The 26,363-nt window shown below is 47.0% G+C and overlaps 1 protein-coding gene across 2 annotated transcripts in view; it reads left to right on the top strand.

Moving 5' to 3' along the window:
* Positions 1–25,002, top strand: part of MEIG1 (meiosis/spermiogenesis associated 1) — a 29,576-nt gene extending 4,574 nt beyond the window's left edge. For both annotated transcript variants that reach the window (XM_029615491.1, XM_029615490.1), the window contains exons 2-3: positions 7,575–7,740; positions 24,859–25,002. In XM_029615491.1, coding sequence (XP_029471351.1) covers positions 7,579–7,740; positions 24,859–24,987 — 291 coding nt within the window. In that variant the 5' untranslated portion in view covers positions 7,575–7,578 and the 3' untranslated portion in view covers positions 24,988–25,002. The remainder of the gene's footprint in view (positions 1–7,574; positions 7,741–24,858) is intronic.
* The last annotated feature ends 1,361 nt before the right edge of the window (positions 25,003–26,363 follow it).

Below are 26,363 nucleotides of genomic sequence, written 5' to 3'. Positions count from 1 at the left end.
CCCGATTACAATCCCTGGCCCTTTGGACTTTTCTTTTCCAGTTGGGGTCGGCCTGGAGGCCTGATGTCTGGGAGGGGAGCAGTTGTAGCTAAGAACGTAAGAAATTGCCAGGCTGGGTCAGACCCAGGGTCCATCAAGCCCAGCATCCTGTTTCCAACAGAGGCCAAAACCAGGCCACAAGCACCTGGCAAGTACCCAAACACTAAGAAGATCCCATGCTACTGATGCAATTAATAGCAGTGGCTATTCCCTAAGTAAACTTGATTAATAACCGTTAATGGATTTCTCCTCCAAGAACTTATCCAAACCTTTTTTGAACCCAGCTACACTTACTGCTGAATGTTAATGAGCCGCATGAGGCTGAGACTGAGTCCCTGTCTGCTCCACTCTAAGGCCCTGCAGTGAGTGGCTTCGGTATGGGAAGTGGGGCCTGCGAAAAGAGCACAGACCGACTCAGCCATCTCTCCGGCTTATTAACAGTCATTTGCTTCCCTCTCAGAGATAGGGCCTCAGGACCAATTTCTGTCTGTCAGGTGAGAAATCCACCCAACAGTGAATTTTAAATTACATTTTCTGACACTTTGTGAGATGGGGAGCCCACATGATTAACATCTAGCGAAGGAGCTGCCTTGGACAGCCCCTCAGCCATACCCACATTTTCATTTAAAATAGTGGAACCTCAGGACCAACCCAACTGTAAAAATAATGTTCTGCAGGGCAAGGTAGGAGGAAGGGTTAGGAAGTTTCTGCTGGCTGCGCTGCAGGGTGTATTGCAACATGTGCAGCTTCCTCTTACAGTGAGTGACCGTTACTCTGCAGATCGGCAGAAATGCTGCCAAGGACCAGTGCTTGTCCACAGATGAGTGATTGAGAAATACTGGCCATGGGTGCCAAATGCTGACATCTTTGGGGGCAATGACCCAACTGTGGTATCTTGGAGCACTGGTTGCAACCCTTTCACGGCTATATAGTGTGGTGCCTAGCTTTTACGGTCCAATAACCATAAATGCCAGCACATGATGAATTAAGTAGCATGATTGCTGCATTAGTCCACTTGGATACATAGTAATAAAGGTCAGCAAACAAGGTGTAGTTGAGATCCTTACTGTTTTATTGACGTAGATTAATACATCTGTGACTAGGTTTTTAGAATTCTATAACCTTCATCAGGTCAGCGCAAGACCTAGGGATGATGTTGTCCAAATATACAAGTAAGTTACAAATTGCTCTGTAATACAGGTCATAATTCACTTGTATATTCAGACGTTATTGTCCTTAGCACATCTTGTATAGTAGCCACAAATGTATTACATTGGTCCAATAAAAAGGTATCACTTGTTTGATTGCTACGCATTTCACATGGTGAAAAGGAATACAATTTAGCAACAAAAAATCTCCCTAAATACACATTTGTGTTTTAAAAATCACAGGGCCTCAAGCCTGAGGGCTACAGATAGCATAAGGACTGATCCAAGTGCCTAAGTTGTATTCTTCAGATAAAAGATCAATATAGAAGTCATTATTGCTATTATGTTCAGGAAAATGTTAAAGACCTGGCTCTTCCACCAGGCATTCCCAGACTAGTTCCAGGCACCCCTCTACGCCTCTGCCCTGCACTTCGCAGTTAACTCCATCCCTCACTAAACCTTTACGTTAATACGTTTACATGCTAATATATTAATACTTAACTTAAAATTTTCCAATATCTTACCTCGCTAGTTTATCCATTCAGGCTCACCTTTTAGAGCCTCCTCCAGTTTGCAACTTGTTAAACCTCCCCGTTCATTGTATTTTCCACCTTTCGTTTCCATGTAAACTGATATGATGTTCAGTTTAATATTGGTATGTGAAAGCTGTTAAATAAATAAAATAAATATTAAACTGTAATAACGATTTATTATTTGTATTTCCAGTTAAAGGGCAGTCTATACTTAATATTATTTAATCCCTGCAGATGGCAGTAATTTTAGCATTGTGCTTGCATTATTAGGAACCTCTTCTCTTGTGGACCAATATAATTATTCAAGTAAGAACCAGATGTACTAAAAGATTTCTCCCTGTTTACATCTATAGGTAAAAAGCTTAGTACACTTGCCACATGGTTTAAAATTCTTGGTTCTACTGAGAATGTATGTGTTATACCTTTCACTTGTAATTTCCTCATTATGAGGGTGATGCAAAAATCATAAAATCAAGAAGTGAATGCTTAGCATCAAAGATGAAAATTACATGTTAATGTTGTCACCCTGGAAGAGATTTGAGCACATATTAGGTGATATATTAGCTATCTAAGCTTCATACACCCATTACTTGGGATATGTGATCTGATGAGAAAATTTGAAAGGCACTTAGAAAAGGCCTAGCAATACAATCCTACCATCAACAAGACCCATTTGATGTCACTTTGAAGATATTACAGATTGTGCAATCTGGACCAGGAGTTGGGATTAACACAGTCAACAATGTATGTGTTCAGAATTATTTCATTTTATTTATCCTTTCTAAATCATTGAAGAAAGAAAATGGACCACAGGTACCAGATCCACTAGGCTTTCAATGACAGTAGAAATCTACCAATTTTGCCATTAGCAGTAAAACATTTAAAATAATACATCTAATTTCTAATTTCACTTTCTAATGCCATAGTGCGTTTGGTAATGGGTGTTTATGAGCCTTCATATGGGGACAGTAATTTTTCACAGTTGTTTTCTCTGTAAATTTGAGACCTGCTTCTGGGTATCACCAGATAGCTGCGGTGTCTAACAAGGAACTGCAGTGAGACTGTAAGCAAGTTTAGGAGTGCAGGGATCTGTCTGCTAAAGCAGTGGTCCCCAACCTTTTTTGCACCAGGGACCGGCTTCAAGCAAGACCATTTTTCCATGGCCCGGCAGGGTGGGGCAGGGGCGGGGCTTTGGTCATATGGGGGCGGGGTTATGGAGGGGGTTAGATTTTAGTGCACACTTATCATTTATTTATGACATTTATAATGTGAATGTGACTCAACTCACCATAGGTTCTCACATGCGTGACACACTGACCCATGATCGTCACAGGGCTAGATGTAAAAGTACAGTTGGTATCCACGGGAACACCCCTGACCCACAATAATGGATGTAAAGCAGAATTATGACATTCCCCATACAACTCACCCTACAAAAAAGATATTCTGGTTCTAGTGACATCTCAGTAACAGCAACTCAAACTCCTTCTACTTCCAGGCTCAATAGCCCTACTTATGAAAAGACAGCAGTTTACCACCAATGCATGTCCTCTGAGAAAACACAACAAATAAGACCGATACAAACGCTTACATGCTAGCAAAATATCTCATCTCGGTAACAGACACAGAACCGACCTAACATACTCCCAGGATCTGTAGTAATGCACATAAACTAATCCGCACACAGTTACACCTGTATTATGGAATACACTCAAACAGGAGCAACCCTATCTATGAAAAGGCAACACTACAAATATTAAATCAGGTCCTAAAAACCAATACACCTCTTATTAGGAAAACAGAACTAGCAAGCAGCTATAGATCCCCACACAGAAATAATTGTAAAACTATACTAATAAGCAGAATAAATGTTTCAAAACAGCTATGAACATTATGAACATAATGCAATCCAAGTTATGAACATTATGAACATAATGAACATTATGAACATAATGCAATCCAAGTTGCATTATGTCCCTGTTTTATTGTAACTGCTATTTTCCTATTCTATCACATGTTAATGTTAAGTGTTTTTAAATATTTATCCTTTTGTCACACCCTGTTTATTGTAAACCGGCATGATGCGACTCCCATCGCGAATGCCGGTATATAAGAAATTCAAATAAATAAATAAAAATAAATGAACAGAATAACATCCAACAATTAAAAACTCATAAAAACTATTAAACATTCTCCAAACACCAATAAAATATTTTAAAAAAGCAGACATCACACAATTAAAATGGCAGTCAAGAAAAATAAACTTAAAAAGCCACTTTTACTTACCCCCTCCAGCAGCTCTCCTACTCCCCTTCCCTGCAAGCCGTGGCACACACCAGAAGCAGCAGTAGAAGCTAAGCTCTATACTTATGGTCCTCTTCCTTAGTGCCCATGTCTCTCACACACACACCATACAAGTCATGCCCCCATGACCAGTTTCTGTCTCTCACACACCAATCATCTCCCAAACAGTCTTTGGCACACACACACACACCAGTCACCTTCCTGAACAGTTTCTCTCATGCCATACACACACACAGAGGCTTCCCACTCCCGTGTTCTACTTACATATATGGGCTTCTCACTCTCATAATCACTTTCTCTGTCTCTCTCTCTCACACACACACACACTCACCAGTCTCTCACTCCCATGTTCTCTTTCAGATATACAGGCTTCTCCCTCCTATGCTGTGTCTCACACACACCCAGGTTTCTCACACCCATGCTCACTTCTCTTCACATGCACACGCTTCTCATTCCCATAATCACTTTCTCTCTGTTACACACACACCAGTCTCTCTCATTTCCATGTTCACTCTCCACGTGCACAGGCTTCTCATTCCCTGAATCACATTCTCTCACATTCACACACACCAGTCTTTTTCTCTCACACACACCGTCACCTTACCAAGCAGTCTCTCTCTCTCATGCATGCACACTCACCCTGGTTTCTCACTCCCATGCTTTCTTTCACCCCCACAACACCAGGCTTCTTAGCCCATGTTTCTCACATACCCAGACTTCTCACTTCCATGCTTTTTCTCTCTCACACACACACATCAGTCACCTCCCTGAGCAATCACTTTCATTGTCTCTCACATACACACATCAGCTCTCTGCCCAGTCAATCACACACATTCTCTCACTTACACACAGGCTGGCTGCCTGCTTCTCTCTCTTTCTCTCACTCACTTCCTCTCCCCCCCCCGAGCACAAACAGTAGCTGCACCACCTCCTCCTCCAGCCCCCGCAGGCCAAGAAGGAAGAATTCCATCGATTGCGGGAGGCTCCTGCTGCTCTCCCCTTTCCCGATTACCGTCTGCTGCAATAGCTTGGGGGCCGATGCTGCAGCGGCCGCTGTTAGTTTATCACGCGGCACGGCCTTTCTTCTTCCCGCGCACCGTGTATCACTTCCTGTTCCGGGTCACGGGGGGGGGGGGGGGGCAGGCGCGGGAAGAAGAAAAGGCCAGCCGCGGGTGCCACAGCATTTTTTTTTTTTTTTTGCACCACTGCCGTTCCCGCTGGGCTTGAACGTGCTGATAACCCAGCGGCAATGGCAGCAGGGAAGGAAGAGCAGCGGGGCCGCGGCGCCGCGGACCGGCAAAAAACTCCCACGGCCCGGTCCCGGTCCGCGGACCGGTGGTTGGGGACCCCTGTGCTAAAGGACATTCCCAGTTCGCCTCCCACTTCACTTCACGATCCTAAGCTCAAGAAAAGACAACGTGTTCTCCTCAGAAATAGACTTTTATTTATCAGATTTGGCAGGATATAGCATTTAGAAAATAACAATTCCTATCTCTAACATCCTGGCCTCTAAGCACCATAGAGATAGTTCTATACTATGGGTAGTTACCAACATGCCATAAACCTTAGCCTGCTTAATATATTAATACTTATAGGTAACTTACTTAACCCTGGTCCCAACTTCAGGCAATTTCCCTCTGTTCCCCTCTGAAGCAGGTTCTGGCTGGAGGGTGCAGGGAATGAGACTTGCTTCTGGCTCTGGTACTTGCCGGGCTGTCTGGGGCTTGCTCTTGCCCCTCACCATCTCAGACTCTATGTCACTCTCCTCACCTGAGCAGAGCGTCTCTTCTCTCTGGTCTCCTGTCCCCAGTCTCCTGGCCCACACTAGTCTTCTCCCTCCTCAATAGCAGGGGGTGCTGGTCTGCTTAGGGCTCCCCTTTCACTTTTCTGGTTCCTTTTCTTACAGGGGTCTCTTCTCTGTTTCAGGGTCTCTCTCCTCTTTCATGGTCTTGCTCCCAGGGTTGCTCCCTGCTCCTTATTTGCCCCACTGTCTTATACTTCCCAGCTGATAAATAGGCATAAGTTCATAATCACATGGTGGGTGGAGGGTCTTTGCCGTATTGCAGGTCTTTCCCCCCTCCCCATTTCTTTGGGAGGGGGGTTACTGCCACATCTTAATGCCAAGCTGTTATGCCACAGTGTTTTTCTTTGTCTCAGACTGCCCTCCCTTCTTCCAAGGGCGGGGTCTTTCTGACTTCTGGACTCTGTTGGCCGATTCATGACTCCTGCCTAGGGGCTTAGCTGCTGTATTGGCCTTCTGCTTTGGTCCTGTTTACACCATCACTTACAAACAGGCAGATCTAGATAAAGTATCCTTCAGTGTAAAGTTCTCATCAAAGCAAGGTCTCTTGTTTTTGGGGGCCTGTCAGTATTTGACTGCATAATTCTTTGACTATTATGATTCATATTTGGTGCTTTCAGTGATAAAACATAGGATATCTCCCTACAGAACTTGAGTCTCTAAGATTAGGAGCTTAGATGCTGACAGGAGAGAACAAATGTGCTCTTAACAGGGAGCACTAGATCTTAAATCAAGGAGAAAATAACTTTTAAATAAGCAGTTTGCTCTCCTTTAGAGACTATGCATGCCCTCTGACAGCATTTTAGACTAGTTGACCTTATGATTGGATAGACTGAAATGACTCTTTAACGAATCTGATATAATGTATCCCAACCAGAGCATGCAATATATTATACACATTATATAATGAATATCACATTGGGTGTAAAGCATACCATGTGTGGGATAAAAGAAGTCAGTAGTAGGGACACCTTTCAGTGGTTTTATTAAAAATTGTTAAAATAAAATTTAGCAATACAAGATTGTTATCACATTTCAAATGGCGGAGTCAGAATAGATTGTAAGAAATAAGTTTACTACATCTACCATTACAGTCAGTCCTAATTTTATCTTGTGCAATCCAAAATCAGAACTGAAGAAATCAAATATTATAGTGCATGATTTCAGGAATTCAAATGCCAAGTGACCAATAAAGAAGCATTCCACATTAGTTTGGATTCTGGAGTGCTGAGCCACATTGGTCCAATGTTAGACTTATCCAGAGCTGCTGCTACTGCACAGACGTTTTGTAAGCACCTATGAAGAAGGGTCCTTTGTGGTCTCGAAAGCTTCTCACATCTTAATCTTAGGCTATTTTTATGTTTGTCTAATAACAGATTCCAGTGGCAGTAAACTCTTTGTATGAAAAATGTTAGTTAGGTTTAAGAAATAAGCTCATTTTCTGTGTGGTGGGCTTCTCAAAATGCTGAACAAGTGTATACCAGCTACTTAATATCATCAATCACGTCTTAGAGCAGAATCTGATTTGCATGGAAACATTTTCAACTGAAATGAACCTCAGTTTTGGAATCTAAACAAAAAATAACACGAAGAGCTAAGTTTCATCTCCAATACTGCCAAAGAAACTTGTCAAAATCATGGTAGACTAAAAGAAATGTGGGGTTTTGTTGTCAGTGCTTTATGTTCATTAGCATATGAAGTATATCATTTTGTTATATGGAAGTTCTCTTTGTCTTATTTTCCCTCCAGAAAAATGTCTGATGAAGTTGCTGGAGCCATGGCTGCCCCTGATGTGAAACCAAAATCTATAAGCCGTGCAAAACAATGGTCTGATGAGATCGAGAACCTGTACAGATTTCAGCAGGCTGGCTATAGGGATGAAATTGAATATAAACAAGTGAAGCATGTGGAAATGGTAAAATATTTTTCTAAAGGTGGAAAGAGTATACGTAATAAATGTGAGTTGTAGATTGTGATGAACACATGAAACCAGAGGCCATCAATGTAATGGATCTCCTTTACAATACTATGTTGCTTGTTCACGTTAAATCATATGAGAAAAACACAGAATGCACTCATGTTTTTTACTTGCCTCCTTCCTGTACACTGATGGTTGAGTCCAGCGGAGGAAATGTGGAAGATTGACCACAAGTAGTTAGAGCAGCGGGCTGGGAACCAGGGAAGCCAAGGTTCACATCCCACTGTTGCTCCTTTTGAACTTGGGTAAGTCACTCTGCCCTCCAATGCTCCAGGAACCAATTTAGTTTGTAAGCCCTCTGGGGCAGGGAAATGCCTTCTGTATCTGAATTGTAGCGCACCTTGAGCTTGGATTTAGAAAGGTGAGCAACCAAATCTACAAAAATAAAATGGATTGCTCTGAATAAACTGTTCTCTGACATCAAACAGGTTCAGTGAGGCATACAAGTGGGTCCAGGAATTGGTCTTGACCCCAGATGGACAGAATCTTCCACAGCTTTCTGTAAAGGCAAAACCTACTGTGTCCAGAGGTGGCCTCTACCTTACACTTCTTTGTTGATTCTGGCCGATGAGTTTTATCTTCAAAATGGCTTCACAAGCAGACCACCTGGTTGAAGATTTTCTTTTTGGAACATCTCATATCAAGCGGAAAGTTCTTCATTTGACTTTGCCTTGTCAGTTTTTCTTCTGATGTCCTAGGCTTCAAGTTTTGTCAGACGTGCAAAGAGAAGGTGTCCATAATCACCTGTCTTAAGGTTCACTATAAATATCTCCACAAGAATACTCACAGTTCCTCAATGTAATCTGCTTTGAAAGTGCCTGAAAGGCAGACTATAAATCAAATAAATAAATAAACAACTCCTGCTGTTACATCTGTTTTAAGATGTAAGTCAGAGGTTCAGGCCTGGAAGGATACACTCCAAGCTTTCCTAGCTGTTGAACAAAAGCCTGGTTTCTTGAAGCTGATTTTGAAGGTTTTACTTGAGAACTATGGAGCTACAATGTTTGCTGGTGACCGGGCTGTACTGAAGAAACTTTCAACTTCTTTGGCTCCTTAGTCCAATGAAATGCCCAGGAGTCAAGAGAAATCACACTCCCCAGGCTTGAGCCAAGATCAGGAATATGAATGTTCAAAGAAGGAAATGAAGAAAGTCAGTATTGAGCCTCGAGTACAGACTTTGAAGCATTGACATTACTCTTTGATGTACAGTTCTGAGAACCAGAGGGTGCTTGCAGTTTTGCATCATCAAAAGTCATCACATCTGGAGGTGAGATCAGCTTCTCAGGCACAGATTCTACCACACCAATCTCTAAAGGTATAGTCATGAGCTTTGATAGAAAACTTCAGGAGGTCATGGAAATGTCTGTTTACAAGGCTGAACCCAGTACTGTCATTGGCATTCTGAGGTGGAGCTCGATAAGAGGATCTCTGAAGTGTTTGCTTGACACATCAGTTGCATCGAAGTCCTAGCATCAATCACCTCAACGCCTCTTGGTGCATTCGGCAGTTCTCCTCTCAGTGACACTCCCTCAGCACCAAGTGTTTTGGTAGTGTTGATTCAGGTCCAGTACATCAAACCAGAGTTGCATGGGTTCAGAATGAGAAACTTCACCTGTTCCATGATCTCAATTGATCCTGAAGCCCAATGAGTCACGTATTATAACATAGAAGCCTTCAGCTCTAGGATCATTGCATTCTCAAGCTGCCATCGAATCAAAGTTCTGGGGAGTCCGAGCAGTCCTGGAACCCTGCATATCTGTCAGAGAAATACTCTTCCTAGGAGCAGTACTCAGCTGACCTCCCACCAAGGTCCTCTCCATCACAGGCTGGGAACAGATCTCCATATGAAGACTATTCCTTTCCGACTTTGTTCACAGGCTGTTCCCTTTGAAACACAAGTAGAAGGTGCCCCTAGGGCACCTCTTTTCAGCCTTCCGACATACCTTGATGTCCCTAAAGAATGCCTTTTCTAAATTGGAAAATGAAGCTGCTCCTGCAACAGAAAATGAAAAAGACTCCCCGTGCACCCAGAAACCTTTAACATTAAGAAATTTTATAAAAGAAAGCTCCTTCTGCTGGGAGACTCAGTCATTAGAGGAACAAATCTGAGAATTAATTTTGAAGAGGATCCTCAGCTCGTAGAAAGTAAGAACTCCAATATCAATGTTATCATCCATATGGGGACTAACGACCTTGCTAGAAACAGTATCCAAGCAGTACAGAATGATTTCCAGAATCTGGGGAAGGAGATTAGATATATGGCAAAGAATGTTGATTTGCATGAAATATTGCCTGTTTTGGAAAGGATAAGCCAGATATAAAATTTCAATACATGGCTCAAAACATGGTGTTAAGAAAGTGAATTTGGATACATTGCAGGCTGAGGCCAATTATGGAGCACTAAAAGATTATAAGGATGGCTTACACTTGTTAGTGGCAGGAAAGAAGATCCTAAGCAAGAAATTCCAGTCATACATATTACGTTTGCTGGCTCGCGGGCTGCTCCCATGATCCAGTTCACTGACCCCCAAATGCCAATGACACTAGCCTCCTCCACGCGGCAGGAATGCCGCTATTGCATGCTGGGCCCCGCTTCCCTAGGCATATGTGCGCGCCAGATGTTGCTCTTTAAAAGGCCCACTGTTGCGACCCCGGGCCGGCCGGGACCGCCGCCGCCTACCTGCACCCGGCTCCGGTCCCCTCCAGCTCCGAACGGACCGCCGCCGCCTACCTGCACCCGGCTCCGGTCCCCTCCAGCCCCGAACGGGCCGTGCAGGCCTCGGGACGCGGCGCTACCGCGCCGACATGGCTGCCAGCGTCCTCCCGCGGCTGAGCCCTGGATTTAAAGGGGCCAGCGCGGGAGAGCCCTGCTTCTCCTCTGCTGACGTCAGACGCTGCAGGGCTATTTAAGCCCTGCAGTTACAAGCCTTCCCTGCCTTGCAACGAGGTTCCCAGGTTTGTCCTGCTTCCAGTTGCGGTGTTCCTGCTTCATCTTTCTGTGATCCCCTGGTTCCTGACGCGGACTGGCTTTCGGTGTTTCTCTGGTTCCTGACGCGGACTGGCTTTCGGTAATTCTCTGGTTCCTGACGCGGATTGGCTTTCGGTGATTCTCTGGTTCCTGATGCGGACTGGCTTTCGGTAATTCTCTGGTTCCTGACGCGGATTGGCTTTCGGTGATTCTCTGGTTCCTGACCCGGATCGGCTAGCGGTGTTTCTCTGGTGCACGACCTTGGCCTGGTGAGCGACGACCCTCCGGCTCTCGACCTTGGACTTCTTCTGGACTCCGCCTCCGAGGATCCACCTAAGTCCCAGTGGCTGGGTCCCTACGGGCTTCTCCTGGGGGGACACCGGCTTCCAGGGTGAATCTCCTAAGTCCCAGCGGCCGGACTCTTACGAGCTCCTCTCGGGGGAGTACCGGCTTCCAGGGCGAAGATCTCCTACCACCAGGCCAGTCTCACCTTCTCCGCATCTCCCTTCTAGCCCTTGGTCGCATAGGGCCTTCCGTGGTTCCTTCCTCCAGCCATCCTCGAGTCTGCCTCTGCCGCCTCCCGATCGGGACCACTGCTGGGAACCCTCCCAACTTTCCATCCCTCGGTTCCGATCAGCCCAAGGGTCCACGAAGTTAACACCCACAGTGGGAGTTAGCCACAGCACCCTCAAATGATGTCACTCATTTCAGCCCTTATAAGAGCCCTTCTTCCTGCCAGATGCCACCTCAACAATGGGTCAACTACCTTCCAGGTAGTGTGAGTTGCTGCATTCTTAATTTCTTCAGCCTTGCCCAGCCTTGCTTTTGTCTCTTCAGCTTGCCTTCGTCTCTCCAGCTTTGGCTTTGTCTCTCCAGCTTTGCCTTCTTCTCTCCATCCTGCTTTCATTTCTTCAACCTTGCCTTCATCTCTTCAGCCTAGCCCATCCTACCATCTTCTCTCTCTCTTGGACAGACCCCTAGTATTTGACTAGCCTAGACTCTCAATATCCTTGCCTACTGCTTGCCACTGACCTTGGCCTGGCTTCTTGATAACCTACTCTGCTGCCTCTGACCTCAGTCTGACCCCATATCTACTCTTCTGCCTACACCGCAGACTGCCACCTAAGACCTGCTGGCCTCCAGAACCCAAAGGTTCAATCCAAGGGGAAAGAGGCTGGTATAGGCGAACCTTCAGTCTCTACTCCTAGCTGCTCTATCAAGTGGCAGTGAGGACCTACAGGACCTCCCCAGTAGGTTGCGTCAACTTCACTCCAACACAAGGGTGGCAGAAGGTTGCCAATGAAATAGGAATGTCACCCCCAAGCAATACAGGAAATGAGAGGAGAAAATAAAACCAGTCAACTCTATATTCCACACTTAAGCAAAGGAGCAGAAAAAGTGACTAAGAAGAGCAGCAAACCAAGGAAGAAAAGTTGGAAAGCTATGACCACTAATGCGCATAATCAGGCAATAAAATCCCAGACTTGCAGGCCCTAATGGTGGAGGCAGACTTGGACATTGTTGCTATTATAGAGACCTGGCTCAGTGAGTCTCATGATTGGGAATTCAGCCATCGCAGGTTATAACTTGTTAAGGAAGGACTGTAGGAAATATCTGGTGTAGATAACCTTCCATAATATCAGCTTTAATCAATAACCTTATGATACAAATTCATTAGTTTTAAGGAGCAGATACTTTTTGTGAGGTAGATAATTTATTAGCAGCATAAAGTAAAATAAGATTTAATACGGTACAATTATTTCTTTTGTTTCTTTGGTTTTGTTACAGTTTCAGTTTTAGTTTTACCGTGCAAGCACTGTCATGTAAGACAATCAAAATTTATAAGGGTAGGTGTGAATCAGTTATTTATTCTTTTGGATAATAGAAGGACTAGGGGGCACTCCATGAAATTAGCAAGTAGCACATTTAAAACCAATTGGAGAAATTGTTTTTCACTCAACGCACAATTAAGCTCTGGAATTTGTTGCTAGAGGATGTGGTTAGTGCAGTTAGTGTAGCTGGGTTTAAAAAAGGTTTGGATAGGTTCTTGGAGGAGAGGTCCATTGCTATTGGTCAAGTTGACTTGGGGAATAGCCACTGCTATTACTGGCAGTGGTACCATGGGATCTACTTAGTGTTTGAGTACTTGCCAGGTACTTGTAGCCTGGATTGGCCACTGTTGGAAACAGGATGTTAGGCTTGATGGATCCTTGGTCTGACCCAGTATGGCAACTTCTTATGTTGTTAATGCTTATCTACCCCACATCCACTATTCCTTCTAAGATGTACACATGGGTGCATGAACATAGGTCATGAATCCTGTGCCTACAGCAAAACGTAGTACGCATCCCGATATTATTTGCATTATACTGGTTCATAGCGGATGCATTTCAACTCAGCTTATAAAAATTTGCACAAAAGAACATTTTTGCGCACGTAGTCTTTCAAAAGTTAGAAGGAACATTGCCCACATCTCTTACATTTCAGTTGCTTGAATACTGTTCTTGACATAAAGAGCTACTTATCCCCATTTTTTGACTAATAGCAATTTATTGACTTCTCCTTTAGGAACTTGTTCAAATCTTTTTTAAAACCAGTTTTCGCCCTCTCTATCCTGTAAGCCAGTGACCCTTAACCACATCCTCTATCAATGATTTCCAGAACTTAATTGTGCATTGAGTGAAAAAGATTTTTCTCTGATTTGTTTTAAATGTGCTACTTGCTAACTTCATGGAATGCCCCCTAATTCTTCTGTTATCTGAAAGAGTAAACAACCGATTCACATTCTAATCCTCTCATGATTTTGTAGATCTCCATCATATCCCCCTTCAGCTATCTCCTCTCCAAACTGAACAGCCCTAACTACTTTTGCCTTTCCTCATAGGGGAGCCGTTCCATCCCCTTTATCATTTTGCTCAGTCTTCTCCATACCTGTGTCTGTACATTATATGCTGACATAAAAAAAGAAGATGATGCTTCCATTTACACTGGTGTGGTCTACAGGCCTCTAACTCAAACAGAAGAACTGGAAAGAGATTTGATCGAAGACATTCAAAAGGTGTGAAATAAAGGGGAAGTGTTGCTTGTTGGAGATTTTAATCTGCCAGTGTGGATTGGAGTATCCCTTCTGTAGTATCTGCAAAAAGCAGGGAGATGGAGGATGCCCTTCAAGGTTCTGTGCTAAAACAAATGGTATTGGAACCCACAAGAGAGGGATTGACACTCAACCTAGTGCTCCCAAATGGGGATAATGTCTCTAATGCTTGGGTAGGTGCTCATCTGAGCACCAGTGATCATCGAATGGTATGGTTCGATATCGCAGCCAGGATAGTGAGATGTCACATGGATATCTAAGTTTAGAATTTGAAAAAGACAGTCTTTGTCAAAATGGGGATGTACCTGGAGGAAGAACTTAGAAGACTGAGAGAAAATGGGCGAGGTGGCACAAGAGTGAGCCAAATTAAAAGGAGCAATTACAAAGGCAACAAATCTATATGTTTGAAAAGTAAGAGGATAAAGAAACCAATCTGGTTCTCAAAGGATGTGGCTGAAAAAATAAAGGCAAAAAGAACTGCGTTCAGGAAGAACAAAGGATCCAAAACAGATGGACACAGGGAAGAATATCTGATGAAGCTGAGGGAGATAAAGAAAGAAATCAGGAAAACAAAAGGTCAAGCAGAAAAAGGATGGCCAAAGAGTTAAAGTGAGGTGACAAAACATTTTTCAGATATATCAGAGAAAGGAGGGAATGTTCAAATTGCTATAGTGAAAATGAAAGGTGACAAGAAGTAATATGTGGAGAAGGATAAAGAAATAACAAATCTTAAAGAAATATGCCAGTTTGGGGTTCAGTAAAGAAGACCCTAGAGAAGGACCATTGCTGGTTGACAAGACCATGGATGAGAGTGGAGTAGATGCAACCCCATTTACAGAAGAGAATGTATGGGACGAGCTAGTAAAACTGAAAGTGGACAAAACCATGAGGCTGAATGAGATACATCCCAGGATACTAAGGGGGGGTTGCTGAAAGACTTGTTCATTTGATCCATGGAAAAAGGAGTGATGCCATAGGAATGGAGGAGAGTGGTTGTGGTCCCACTTCACAAGAGCAGTAGCAGAGAAGAGGGTGGAAACTACAGGCCAGTCAGCCTCATCTCGGTCATGGGAAAAATAATGGAGAGTCTACTGAAGGAAAGGATAGTTAACTATCTCCAATCCGGTGGGTCCTGGACCCGAGGCAGCATGCATTGACCAGGGGAAGGTCTTGTCAGACAAATCTAATTGATTTTTTTTGATAGGGTGACAAGAGAACTGGATCAAGGAAGACAACTTGATGTGATTTACTTGGATTTCAGCAAAACATTTGATACAGTCCCAAATGGCAGGCTCATGAATAAAATAAGAAGTTAGGGAGTGGGCGCCATGGTGGTGAAATGGATTACAAATTGGTTGGATAATGGAAAATGAAACCTACTCTGAAAGAGAACAGTGTTAAATGGAGTGCCACAGGGATTAGTGATGGGTCTGGTTCTGTTCAATGTCTTTGTGAATGACATTGCGGAAAGAATAGAAGGTAAAGTTTGTCTTTTTGTGGATGATACTAAGATCTGCAACAGAACGGAAACCCCTGAAGGAGTAGAGAGAATAAAAAGTGATCTAAGAAAGCTTGAAGAGTGGTCAAAGATTTGGAGGCTGGGACTCAGTGCCAAGAAGTGCAGTCATGCATCTGGGGTGCGGTAATCCAAAGGAGCTGTATGCAATGTAGGGTGAAAGAATGATGTACACTGATCAAGAGAGGGACCTTGGAGTAAAAGTGTCTGGGGATCTGAAGGCAGCAAAGCAATATGAAAAGGTGATAGCCATATCCAGAAGGATGCTAGGCTGTATAGAGAGAGGAATAACGAATAAGAAAAAGAAAGTGATAATGCCCTTGTACAGGTGTTTGGTGAGGCCTCACCTAGAATACCTTGTTCAGTTTTGGATACCGTTTCTTAAAAAAGATGGAGACAGAGTAGAAGCAGCCCAGAGAAAGGCAACCAAAATGATGTATGGTCTGTATCAGAAGACTTATGAGGAGAGGCTGAAGGATCTAAGTATGTACACCCTGGAGGAGAAGAGATACAGGAGAGATATGATACAGAACTTTAGATACCAGAAAGGAGTTAATGATGCACAAACTTCAAACCTTTTCTGTTGGAAAGGAAACTGTAGAACTAGAGGTCTCGAAATAAAACTCCAAGGGGGACAATTCAGAACCAATATCAGTTAATATTTCTTTACGGAGAGAGTGGTGGATGCCTGGAATGTCCTCCAGAAGAGGTGGTGAGGATGAAAACGATAAATGAATTCAAAAGGGCACTATAGGGATACAGTCACTGTAGATCCGTATATGCTAGATGTTGGCAATGAAAAAAGGGGTGGATGGGGATAATCTGCATGGAGGGGCAGTTACTACTCTTAACAGAAAGCATGGGGTAACCTGCACAGAGTGGCAGTTACATCCTAAACTGAAGGCATAGGGATAACCTGCAGGGAGCGCCAGTTACTACCATAAGAAACTTACTGGGCAGAGTGGATGGACCATTTGGTCTTTATCTGCTGTCATTACTATGTTACTATAAATTGGTGGCAGTGCTCATCCACCCTCTCTTCCAGTATGTACCGAAGATGGGGAGATCCCATACTTCTATATCTTGTAAGTAACAAGGCAGACATGAAGTATTATGTCTTAGCAATGTAGGGATCCAACAAGCCCAATTACCCAACTAGAGCATGCTAGTTGCATGCATTCTGAAAAGGACAAGAATTCAAGGACCCAGGCTTCAGTAGTCCTGGGACATTAATCTCATACACAGGAATTCTTTGGGAGGAAGCATTAAGAACATATGAAATTGCCATGCTGGGTCAGACCAAGGGTCCATCAAGCCCAGTATCCTGTTTCCAACAGAGGCCAATCCAGGCCATAAGAACCTGGCAAGTAACCAAACACTAAGAAGATCCCATGCTACTGATGCAATTAATAGCAGTGGCTATTCCCTAAGTAAAATTGATTAATAGCCATTAATGGACTTCTCCTCCAAGAACTTATCCAAACATAAGAACATGCCATACTGGGTCAGACCAAGGGTCCATCAAGCCCAGCATCCTGTTTCCAACAGTGGCCAATCCAGGCCACAAGAACCTGGCAATTATCCAAACACTAAGAAGATCCCATGCTACTGATGCAATTAATAGCAGTGGCTATTCCCTAAGTAAACTTGATTAATAGCAGTTAATGGACTTCTCCTCCAAGAACTTATCCAAACCTTTTTTGAACCCAGCTACACTAACTGCACCAACCACATCCTCTGGCAAAAAATTCCAGAGCTTTATTGTGCGATGAGTGAAAAAGAACAGAACGCCATGTTCCAGTTCCACATAGCTTTGTATCCATCCTTTCCTGGAAGGTCCTGACAGCTACACTGTTCCTTTCTGATTCTTTTCCATCTGCGGGTTTGAGCTCCCTGCCAGCTTATCAGTGCAAAAGGTGGAATTGTTTTCCTTGGTTGGAGGGCCTGGAGTCCCCATCAACCACAGCCTCCAACCTTGACAAACAGCCAAACAATCATACTGGATATCTATTATACATTATCATCCGATTTTCTCCACCTTTGTGGGCTGGCCAAGGGAAGGGGGCGGAGTTCTTGTGAGATTGGTCGTTCAGGTGAAACTGTGACACTGGTGTTACTGATCATGTTTTTATGTTTTAATGTGTCTGATACATACTATATATATATATATTAGAGATGTGAATCGGAACTGATATCGGATCTGATTCTGGTTCCGATTCACATCTATAGAGATGTGAATCGGAACTGATATCGGATCCGATTCTGCTTCCGATTCACATCTCTAATATATATATAGGTGTGTGTATATATATATATATATATATATATATATACACACCTTTTTATGTTCATTAAACATTTTCAAACCTTTCTTTTGTGTCTCTAGCTTCCTTCTTCGCTGTTTATTTCATTGGCTATCCTTTTCAAATGCCTTTCCTTCTCCAGGACTCCCTTAAGCGCTTCTTTTGCCTAGTTTCTTTTCATCTCATTTCATGTTCACTGTGCTTTATCCCTTTTATTCTGTTTCTTTACACTGTTAGTTTTATTTTGGCTTAATTTTGTTTCTGTATTTGAACCTGTATATTATTGCTGTCTTTTCCTTATTTTCACTTGTCTTTTTTCAGTGCCTGGTCTCCTCCTCCCAACTTTTCCAGTTTTCACTTTCTTAGGTTTTTCTGCTTTTCTTTGTCTTACTGCTGATAGCTTTTTTTGCCCCTCTAAATTCTGTCTTCTGTCTCCTTGCCTGTTTTCTCACTTCCCTCTCTCCTGGTTAGATCCCACTTAATCTGCATGCTATGCAGAGACTGCTCTGAGTCCTGCCACCTCCCTGAGCTGCTGTGACTGTGGGGCCGATGCAGTATCATTCACGCAGGCCAGCGCACATATTAGCCCATGAGTGGATGCGCAAGGCTAACACCCCGATGCAAAAAAAGTGGATTAGCATGTCTAAACAAGCTCGTAGCTAATAGCGCTCCATCACATAAAAATGTCGTGTAGAAGAGGCTATTAGGTATTGCTCCCGATGCAAAAACTCACTGCATGCCCAATGCGCACGGTTTTACAGACAAGAGGTAATGCCAGCCCCAGGACTGGCGTTAAGTCTTGATGCGCAGAAATTACTGCTTTTCTGTGGTTCCTGCTACTTAGTATTGGTGATACTAAGTAGCAGGAACCACAGGAAGCAGCATGAAAAAACAAAATCTTGACAGCAGTCAGGTTAGGAGAACACACATGCAATTTACGAACATCTGTTTCCCTAACCCACACACAGCCACATCTCCTGGGCGCCCGATGCCATTGATGCGCTAGAGATGCACAATCTATCCCTAGCGCGTCCTTTTTAGCGCAGCAGTTCATTTGCCTATTGCATCAGGCGCCCAGGAGAGGGGGGTGTGCGTGCGTTGAAAACACGTGCACCCAGTGTGGACGCACATTTCTTCGCGTTTGATATTGCAACAGGCCCACAGCGTGCAGTGACGTGTAGATGGACATCACAGCATACCCTGAGCTAGCAGAAGCTGGCAGGATTCAGAGCAGTGGCACATGGTATGATCACAGAGGAAAGGAAAAGAGCAGATTACATGTTCCCTGTACGTACTAGGATCAGTCCAGACCGTGGGTTATGTCCCCCGTCCAGCAGATGGAGTCAGAGCAAACTTCCGAGGGTGCTGACATATAAGCAGGTGCACCCTCCAGGGCTCCTCAGTATCTCTCTGACTCCAGCAGATGCGAGTGGGGGAACCTTTGCTTCCCCAGTTGGTGGCTTCTGCCCCACTATTTCTATCTTTTTCTTCTCAGGACAGGATCAAGCAGGCCTGGGTTCTAAATTATTAAATAGAGTTTAAAAAAAAAAAAAAAATTTTTTTCTCTTCTCAGGGAGTCTCTCTGAGCCCCTGCCCGGGTCTCGCAGCCCTGGTTCGCTTGCCAGCAGGACTAATTTCTCATTTGTCTGCCCTTTGTTCTTCTCTCTCCGGCGGTAAGTTTTGTGTTGCTGTTATTTTCCTTTCACAGCTTCGCCGTCGGACGGCTCAGGGGCACGCTGGTGGGACCAGCCTCTCCCCTGTTCGGAGCGCCGCGATTCGCACCCCTCCCCCTCGGCCCTGCGACGTTTTTCATTCCCCGGGGCCGCAGCAGCAGGGAAGTCCCATTCCTCTGCTGCTCCTGAGGGGAGGGTTCGCGGAGTTGAGCCTGGGCGGACGAGCCCGCTCCTCCCGCGGCGCGGTTTCCCCGGATCCGGCCCCAGGGGCGGTCGCTGAAGGGGTTCTCCCTCCCGACCGGACGCCATGCAGCGATTTCAAGGGGCTACCGGCGCCGTCCCGGGGCAGGGCGGATCGCGGGATGTCTCCTCCGGCGTCGCTCTCCCCGGGGGGGAGTCCGGACCGGCTTCCCCGCCTTTTTCGCCGTCCGGCTCGGAGCGCCGCGGCTTGAGGGGAAAGGCCCCGCCCCCTTCTTTGGCGGGAGCGGCGGCCATCTTAGAGCTAGAGAGCGCTGCTGACTCGGAAGCTGAGGAGTCACAGCATGGGTTTTCGCCGCGCTTGAGGCCGATTCGAGCCCCATCCTCCCCCCCCCCAGCGCTTCGGGCCCCTCCACGGACCTCGCCCTCGCCGTCCCTCCACCGGCAGGGGGGTTTACGGCGGATTTTGTTCTCCTAATGCACCAGGCGTACCGCCAGAGCCTGCAGCCGGCAGGGGGGTCGCCCGGCGGTGGTCAAGCGAACCCCACGCCCGCGAAGTTGCCCCGGCTGGTGGGGGTGGGGGGGGCCAATCCAGCGCCCTCGGGGGGCGGACAGAAGACGCTCCTGGCTCTTCCACCCAGCGGAGCGACCCCACCGCAGGACCCTGGGAGTGACCCGGCTTCGGCTGATGAGGATTCGCTCCTGGCAGCGCACCTGGAGTGTGACGACCCACGGGTGCTCCGGATCTTCCGAAAGGAGGAGCTGTCTGACCTCATCCCACACGTCCTCCAGGAATTGGATCTCGACCCGCCCGTCGAACCGCCTGGGCCTCCGGCTCCCTCCGTAGCCTCAGCAAGCTCCAAAGGGGACCCTGTCCTGGCGGGCCTACGTCCCCGGGCGCGAACGTTCCCGATTCATGAGTCTTTCCTACACCTTTTGGTACGGGAATGGGACACGCCGGAGGCGTCGCTCAGAGTGGGCAGAGCCATGGACAAGCTTTACCCTCTCCCCGGAGACTTCTTGGACCTGCTTAAAGTACCCAAGGTCGACTCGGCAGTCTCTGCCGTCACCAAGAGGACCACGATTCCCGTTACAGGGGGAACGGCCCTCCGCGATGTCCAAGACAGGAAGTTAGAAGTCTGCCTCAAGAAGATCTTCGAGGTCTCTGCGCTGGGGGTCCGCGCAGCTATTTGTGATTCACTCACCCAGCGTGCGGGGCTACGGTGGGTGCAGCAGCTCCTTACTTCACAGCAATTGCCACCTGAGGAAGCGGCGCAAGCGGACAGGCTGGAAGCCGTCATTGCCTACGGGGCCGATGCTCTCCACGACTTGCTGCGGGTCCTGGCGAGGACCATGGTTTCGGCTGTTTCCGCCAGGCGACTGCTGTGGCTTCGGAATTGGGCGGCGGACGCCTCGTCCAAGTCCAGCCTAGGCTCTCTACCCTTTAAGGGTAAGTTCCTTTTCGGCGAGGATCTTGACCAGATCATTAAATCCCTGGGGGAAAACTCCGTACATAGGTTGCCCGAGGACCGCCAGAGGTCATATCGTCCGTCCAATTCCTTCTCCAGAAATCGGTCCCGCTCTCAACGGCGATTTCGGAGCTCCAAGCCCCAGGGTCCGAGAAACCCCTCGAACAGGTCTCAGTCTTGGGCCCGGTCCTTTCGTGGCCGCAGACCACCAAGGGATTCTTCGGCGCAGGGAGCTTCCGGCAAGTCCAACCAATGATGTCAGGCCGGCCCACTCCCCCCTCCCGAGGATCGGAGGGCGACTAGCCTGGTTTTACGAGGAGTGGGCCAACATCACCACGGATCAATGGGTCCTGGATATTCTAAGGCACGGCTACGCGTTGGATTTGCGGCATCGCCCCAAAGACAGATTCGTCTTCTCGCCCTGCGGGGCAAGTCACAAACGCCTGGGAGTACAAAGCACGCTGGACCGGCTCCTAGCCCTGGGGGCCATCTCTCCCGTCCCCTCCGGAGAGGTGGGCTCGGGTCATTATTCCATCTACTTCGTGGTGCCCAAGAAGGATGGATCCTTTCGTCCCATTTTAGATCTCAAGGAAATCAACAAGGTCCTCTGGATACCCCGGTTTCGCATGGAGACCCTCCGCTCGGTAATAGCGGCCGTTCATCCGGGGGAGTTCCTAGCTTCCCTGGATCTGACGGAAGCCTACTTACACATTCCGATACGTCCGGACCATCACAGGCTCCTCCGCTTCAAGATACTGGGACAGCACTTCCAGTTCCAGGCCCTCCCCTTCGGGTTGGCGACGGCACCCAGGACGTTCACCAAGATCATGGTGGTGGTGGTGGCTGCGCTCCGGCGAGAGGGCATTCTAGTACATCCTTACCTGGACGATTGGCTCATCCGAGCGAAGTCCCTCTCTCAGGGGCAGCAGGCGGTCGACCGGGTGGTCGGATTTCTGCAGTCTCTAGGCTGGGTAGTCAACTTCGGCAAGAGCAGTCTCCTTCCGTCTCGGCAGCTGGACTTTCTCGGAGCACGCTTCGACACCGCTCAAGGCAAAGTCTTCTTGTGGCCGGACAAGGCCCAGTCGCTGAGGGAGCAAATCCTCCATTTTGCCGCTCTCCAGGTCCCAATAGCGAGGGATTACCTGCAGATCCTGGGCTCGATGGCCTTTGCAATCAACCTGGTACCTTGGGCCTTTGCACACCTGAGGCCCCTACAGATGGCGCTACTCTCGCGGTGGAAACCGGTCTCGCAGGACTATCAGGCGATACTACCTCTGCCGCCGGCGGCCAGACTCAGCCTTCGGTGGTGGCTAGACCCCAAGAACCTGGCGCAGGGCTGTCCCCTGGAGTCGCCGGAATGGATTGTGGTCACAACCGATGCCAGTTTGACCGGCTGGGGGGCCGTGTGTCTCAGAAGCTCAGCTCAGGGGCAGTGGACACAGGAACAGGCGTCCTGGTCGATCAACCGCCTGGAGACCAGAGCAGTCCGTCTGGCGCTCATTCAATTCCTGCCTCTCATCCGGCAACGTGCGGTCCGGGTTCTCTCGGACAATGCGACCACGGTAGCCTACATCAACCGACAGAGAGGCACCAAGAGCCCGGGGGTGGCCCTCGAAGCGGCCCGTCTCATGGCCTGGGCAGAGCGGTTCCTCGACCGCCTGGCGGCCTCCCACTTCACAGGCGTGGACAATATTCAGGCGGACTACCTGAGTCGGCAGACGTTGGACCCGGGGGAATGGGTTCTCTCCGACGAGGCAATGTCGCTCATCACTCGGCGCTGGGGAACTCCCGCCATGGACCTCATGGCAACGTCGGGCAACGCAAAGGCTCCGCGGTTCTACAGTCTGAGGAGAGATCACGGGGCGGAAGGAGTGGACGCCCTGGTGCTACCCTGGCCTCCTCATGTTCGGCTGTACGTCTTCCCGCCGTGGCCTCTGGTGGGCAAGGTGGTGCGAAGGATAGAGGATCATCCAGGGCAGGTCATTCTGGTGGCGCCGGAATGGCCGCGGCGCCCGTGGTTTGCGGACCTACTCAACCTGGTGGTGGACGGACCTCTGCGATTGTCACACCTTCCGCGGCTTCTCCATCAGGGTCCGGTATTTTCGGACCAGGCGGAACACTTTTGTCTCGCGGCTTGGCTTTTGAAAGGCAGAGTCTCCTGCGCAAGGGATATGCAGTAACCGTGGTAGACACTCTTCTCAAGGCCCGTAAGACATCCACTTCAGTCGCCTATGTACGGGTCTGGAAGGTGTTTGAGGTCTGGTGTGCTGGACATGGAGCCTCCGCGACGGCGCCTTCGCTCCGTCAGGTCCTGGCCTTCCTCCAGGAGGGCCTGGAGAAGGGTCTCTCCTACAACTCCCTGCGTGTGCAAGTCTCGGCTCTAGCCTCCCTGGCTCGTACCACGGGACATCCAGACCTTTTGTCTCATCCGGACGTCTCGCGCTTCCTCAAGGGAGTCAAGCACCTGCGGCCGCCGTTGCGGCATCCCTATCCCTCCTGGAATCTCAACCTGGTTCTCCGTCTCCTTGGACAGGCTCCCTACGAACCACTGCGGCAGGCCTCCCTCAAAGACGTCACACTTAAGACGGTGTTCCTGGTCGCCATAGCCTCGGCGAGACGCATCTCCGAGCTTCAGGCGCTCTCGTGCCGGGAACCGTTTCTCCGCTTCACGGATTCGGGAGTTTCTATACGTACGGTGCCTTCATTCCTACCTAAGGTGGTGTCGTCCTTCCATTTGAACCAGTGGGTGGAGTTGCCGGCCTTCCCGTCGGATGCGCCTCAGACCCTCCGGCGTCTCGACGTGAAGCGCTCTCTGCTGCACTACTTGGAAGTGACCAATGAGTTCCGGGCTTCCGACCATCTCTTTGTGCTTTGGTCCGGTAATAAGAAAGGCCTGCAGGCGTCTAAGACGACTATCGCACGTTGGCTCAAGGAAGCGGTTTCCTTGGCCTACATCGGCGCCGGGAAGGCGCCCCCGGTGGGAGTCCGGGCTCATTCGTTGCGTGCCCTGGCCACGTCCCGGGCAGAGTCTCAACATGTTCCCATTCAGGAAATCTGTCGCGCGGCGACATGGAAGTCGCTGCACACCTTCTCGAAGCATTACCGGTTGCAACTACCGGTAGGTGATTCGGGTTCCTTTGGGGACAGGGTCCTTCGAGCAGGGTCTTCAAGGACCCACCCGGTTTAGGGAAGCTTTGGTACATCCCACGGTCTGGACTGATCCTAGTACGTACAGGGAAAAGAAAATTATTCCTCACCTGCTAATTTTCGTTCCTGTAGTACATAGGATCAGTCCAGACGCCCACCCGGGTTTCTTAAGTATTGGTCAGACGCCTGCTCGTATACGTTCTATTTCCTGTCCCTCCAACTCCTACATTCTGATGTTTTGTTGTTGTTGCCTAGTTCTTCACAGTTCTCCTTGCAAGTTGCATTGGTTAGATGTTCTGTGGTTACAATTTGATTGGTGCTTGATCCGTCCTATTTTTCTGTCTAGTGTGGTTTTCTCTGGGCTTTGATATTCTCGATACTGAGGAGCCCTGGAGGGTGCACCTGCTTATATGTCAGCACCCTCGGAAGTTTGCTCTGACTCCATCTGCTGGACGGGGGACATAACCCACGGTCTGGACTGATCCTATGTACTACAGGAACGAAAATTAGCAGGTGAGGAATAATTTTCTTAACCTTTCCTGCCGTCATATTCTCTGTTTTATTGGATGGTGCCATTAATGCAGGAGGTTTAAACTGGTGGGACACACCCTGTAGTTTAAAGAGGGCATCCTCGTTTGTCGCTATAACATCGTCAGTAACGTTAAGGGCTCTTGTTTGTGCATGCAGGTGGATCGCTGGCCAGATACAGGCTTTGTGAAGAAGCTTCAAAGACGGAACAATACATTCTATTATTATGATAGGCAACGTGAATGTGAAGATAAAGAAGTCCATAAAGTGAAAGTGTATGCCTATTAAACAATTTTCAGTTTATGTTATGTTATAGTTTGTGTTGTTTAGAAAATAAGTCATTAAATAAGATTTCTTAAGTTGCCTTTTACTGAAATACTGAATATCAGCAGACAAAACATGTATCTCACAAAATGGGAAGAAAAAGTACATTGGTCAGGCTATTATGTGCTTCATTTTCTGCACGTCTTTACACTAAGTTTTGATGAATTACACAAAGGGCAAGACAACAAAATGTTCGGGCAGGATTTGCCAATGCTTTATTCCTTTAGAGGTGTTGATCTACATTTCAGTAGGCTTGCTAGACAAAAACTATTGACATTTGTTTTAACTCTGAATTGTCAGCTACTGAAAATTAGATTTCTCTCTTTCCTGAACCTGATGTCACTGTGTGGATTAAAGCCCTTAGTCATATAGGCCTCTATTTGGTGAAAGTCAGAGATGAGCAAAAAATTATGCACATCCTCAGACTCTGCAGGTTTTCTGCAGCGGCAACGTTCACAGCCCTTGAGGGGAGAGTCTCAGCCATCATACAATGATGACAATTTGTGACTAAGGACTCGTGCTTTATGTACATTGGGCTCTAGAAGGACGTTAGCTGGGAGGGGGAAAAGCCCTTGTAGCTTTGAATGAAGGCTCTTGAGACTATTATAGTCTAGTAGAGGATCCACATCCCATTACTCTCTAGACATAGCCTCCCAGCGGAATAGTAAGTTTGGACTGTCTGTTCTCTACCACCTATTTGTGTGAGGAGTACAGCCCAACGCTATCCCTCCTATGGGACATTATATAATTTTGGGCTGTCTTTCTTGGTTAAAAACAAATTTTTCTAACAAAAAGTATTTTTCGCTTGTTGGCAGGTCTTATTTTGGTATTCTTGCATGCCACAAGCTCCCAAAATGCTGTCTAATGCAGATCACAAACTAACATACATAATCACAAATATTTTGCATCAACAAAGCGAAATAGGACATGAACTGTTCCATTTTGTGTTGAAGAGAATCATTAGCTGGAGAGTTCCACATGTATGGCTTCCCTGTAACAGGTGTTGGGTTCATCAATCTCCCCTGTCCCGCCCCTAGCTGTTAGTCATGTGACCCATGCATCACCATCCCTCTCTCCTGCCCTGCCCCAGCTGTTAGATAGTCATGTGATACATCCATCAACATCCCTCCCACCCCTAGCTCTTAGTCATTCATTCACCAACCAAACCACCAAAGATTGCTTTCACAAACTACATATCCTAAAAAGAATAAAACCTTTATTCCACTCACAGGACTTCAGAACAATTCTTCAAGCAATAATCTTCTCCAAACTAGATTATTGTAACTCGCTACTACTGGGTCTACCAGCTTCCCACACCAAACCCCTACAAATGGTACAGA

This window comes from Rhinatrema bivittatum, chromosome 9 (genome assembly GCF_901001135.1).
Source record: "Rhinatrema bivittatum chromosome 9, aRhiBiv1.1, whole genome shotgun sequence".
Taxonomy (NCBI): domain Eukaryota; kingdom Metazoa; phylum Chordata; class Amphibia; order Gymnophiona; family Rhinatrematidae; genus Rhinatrema; species Rhinatrema bivittatum.
This window is presented reverse-complemented; position numbering and strand designations above follow the sequence as displayed.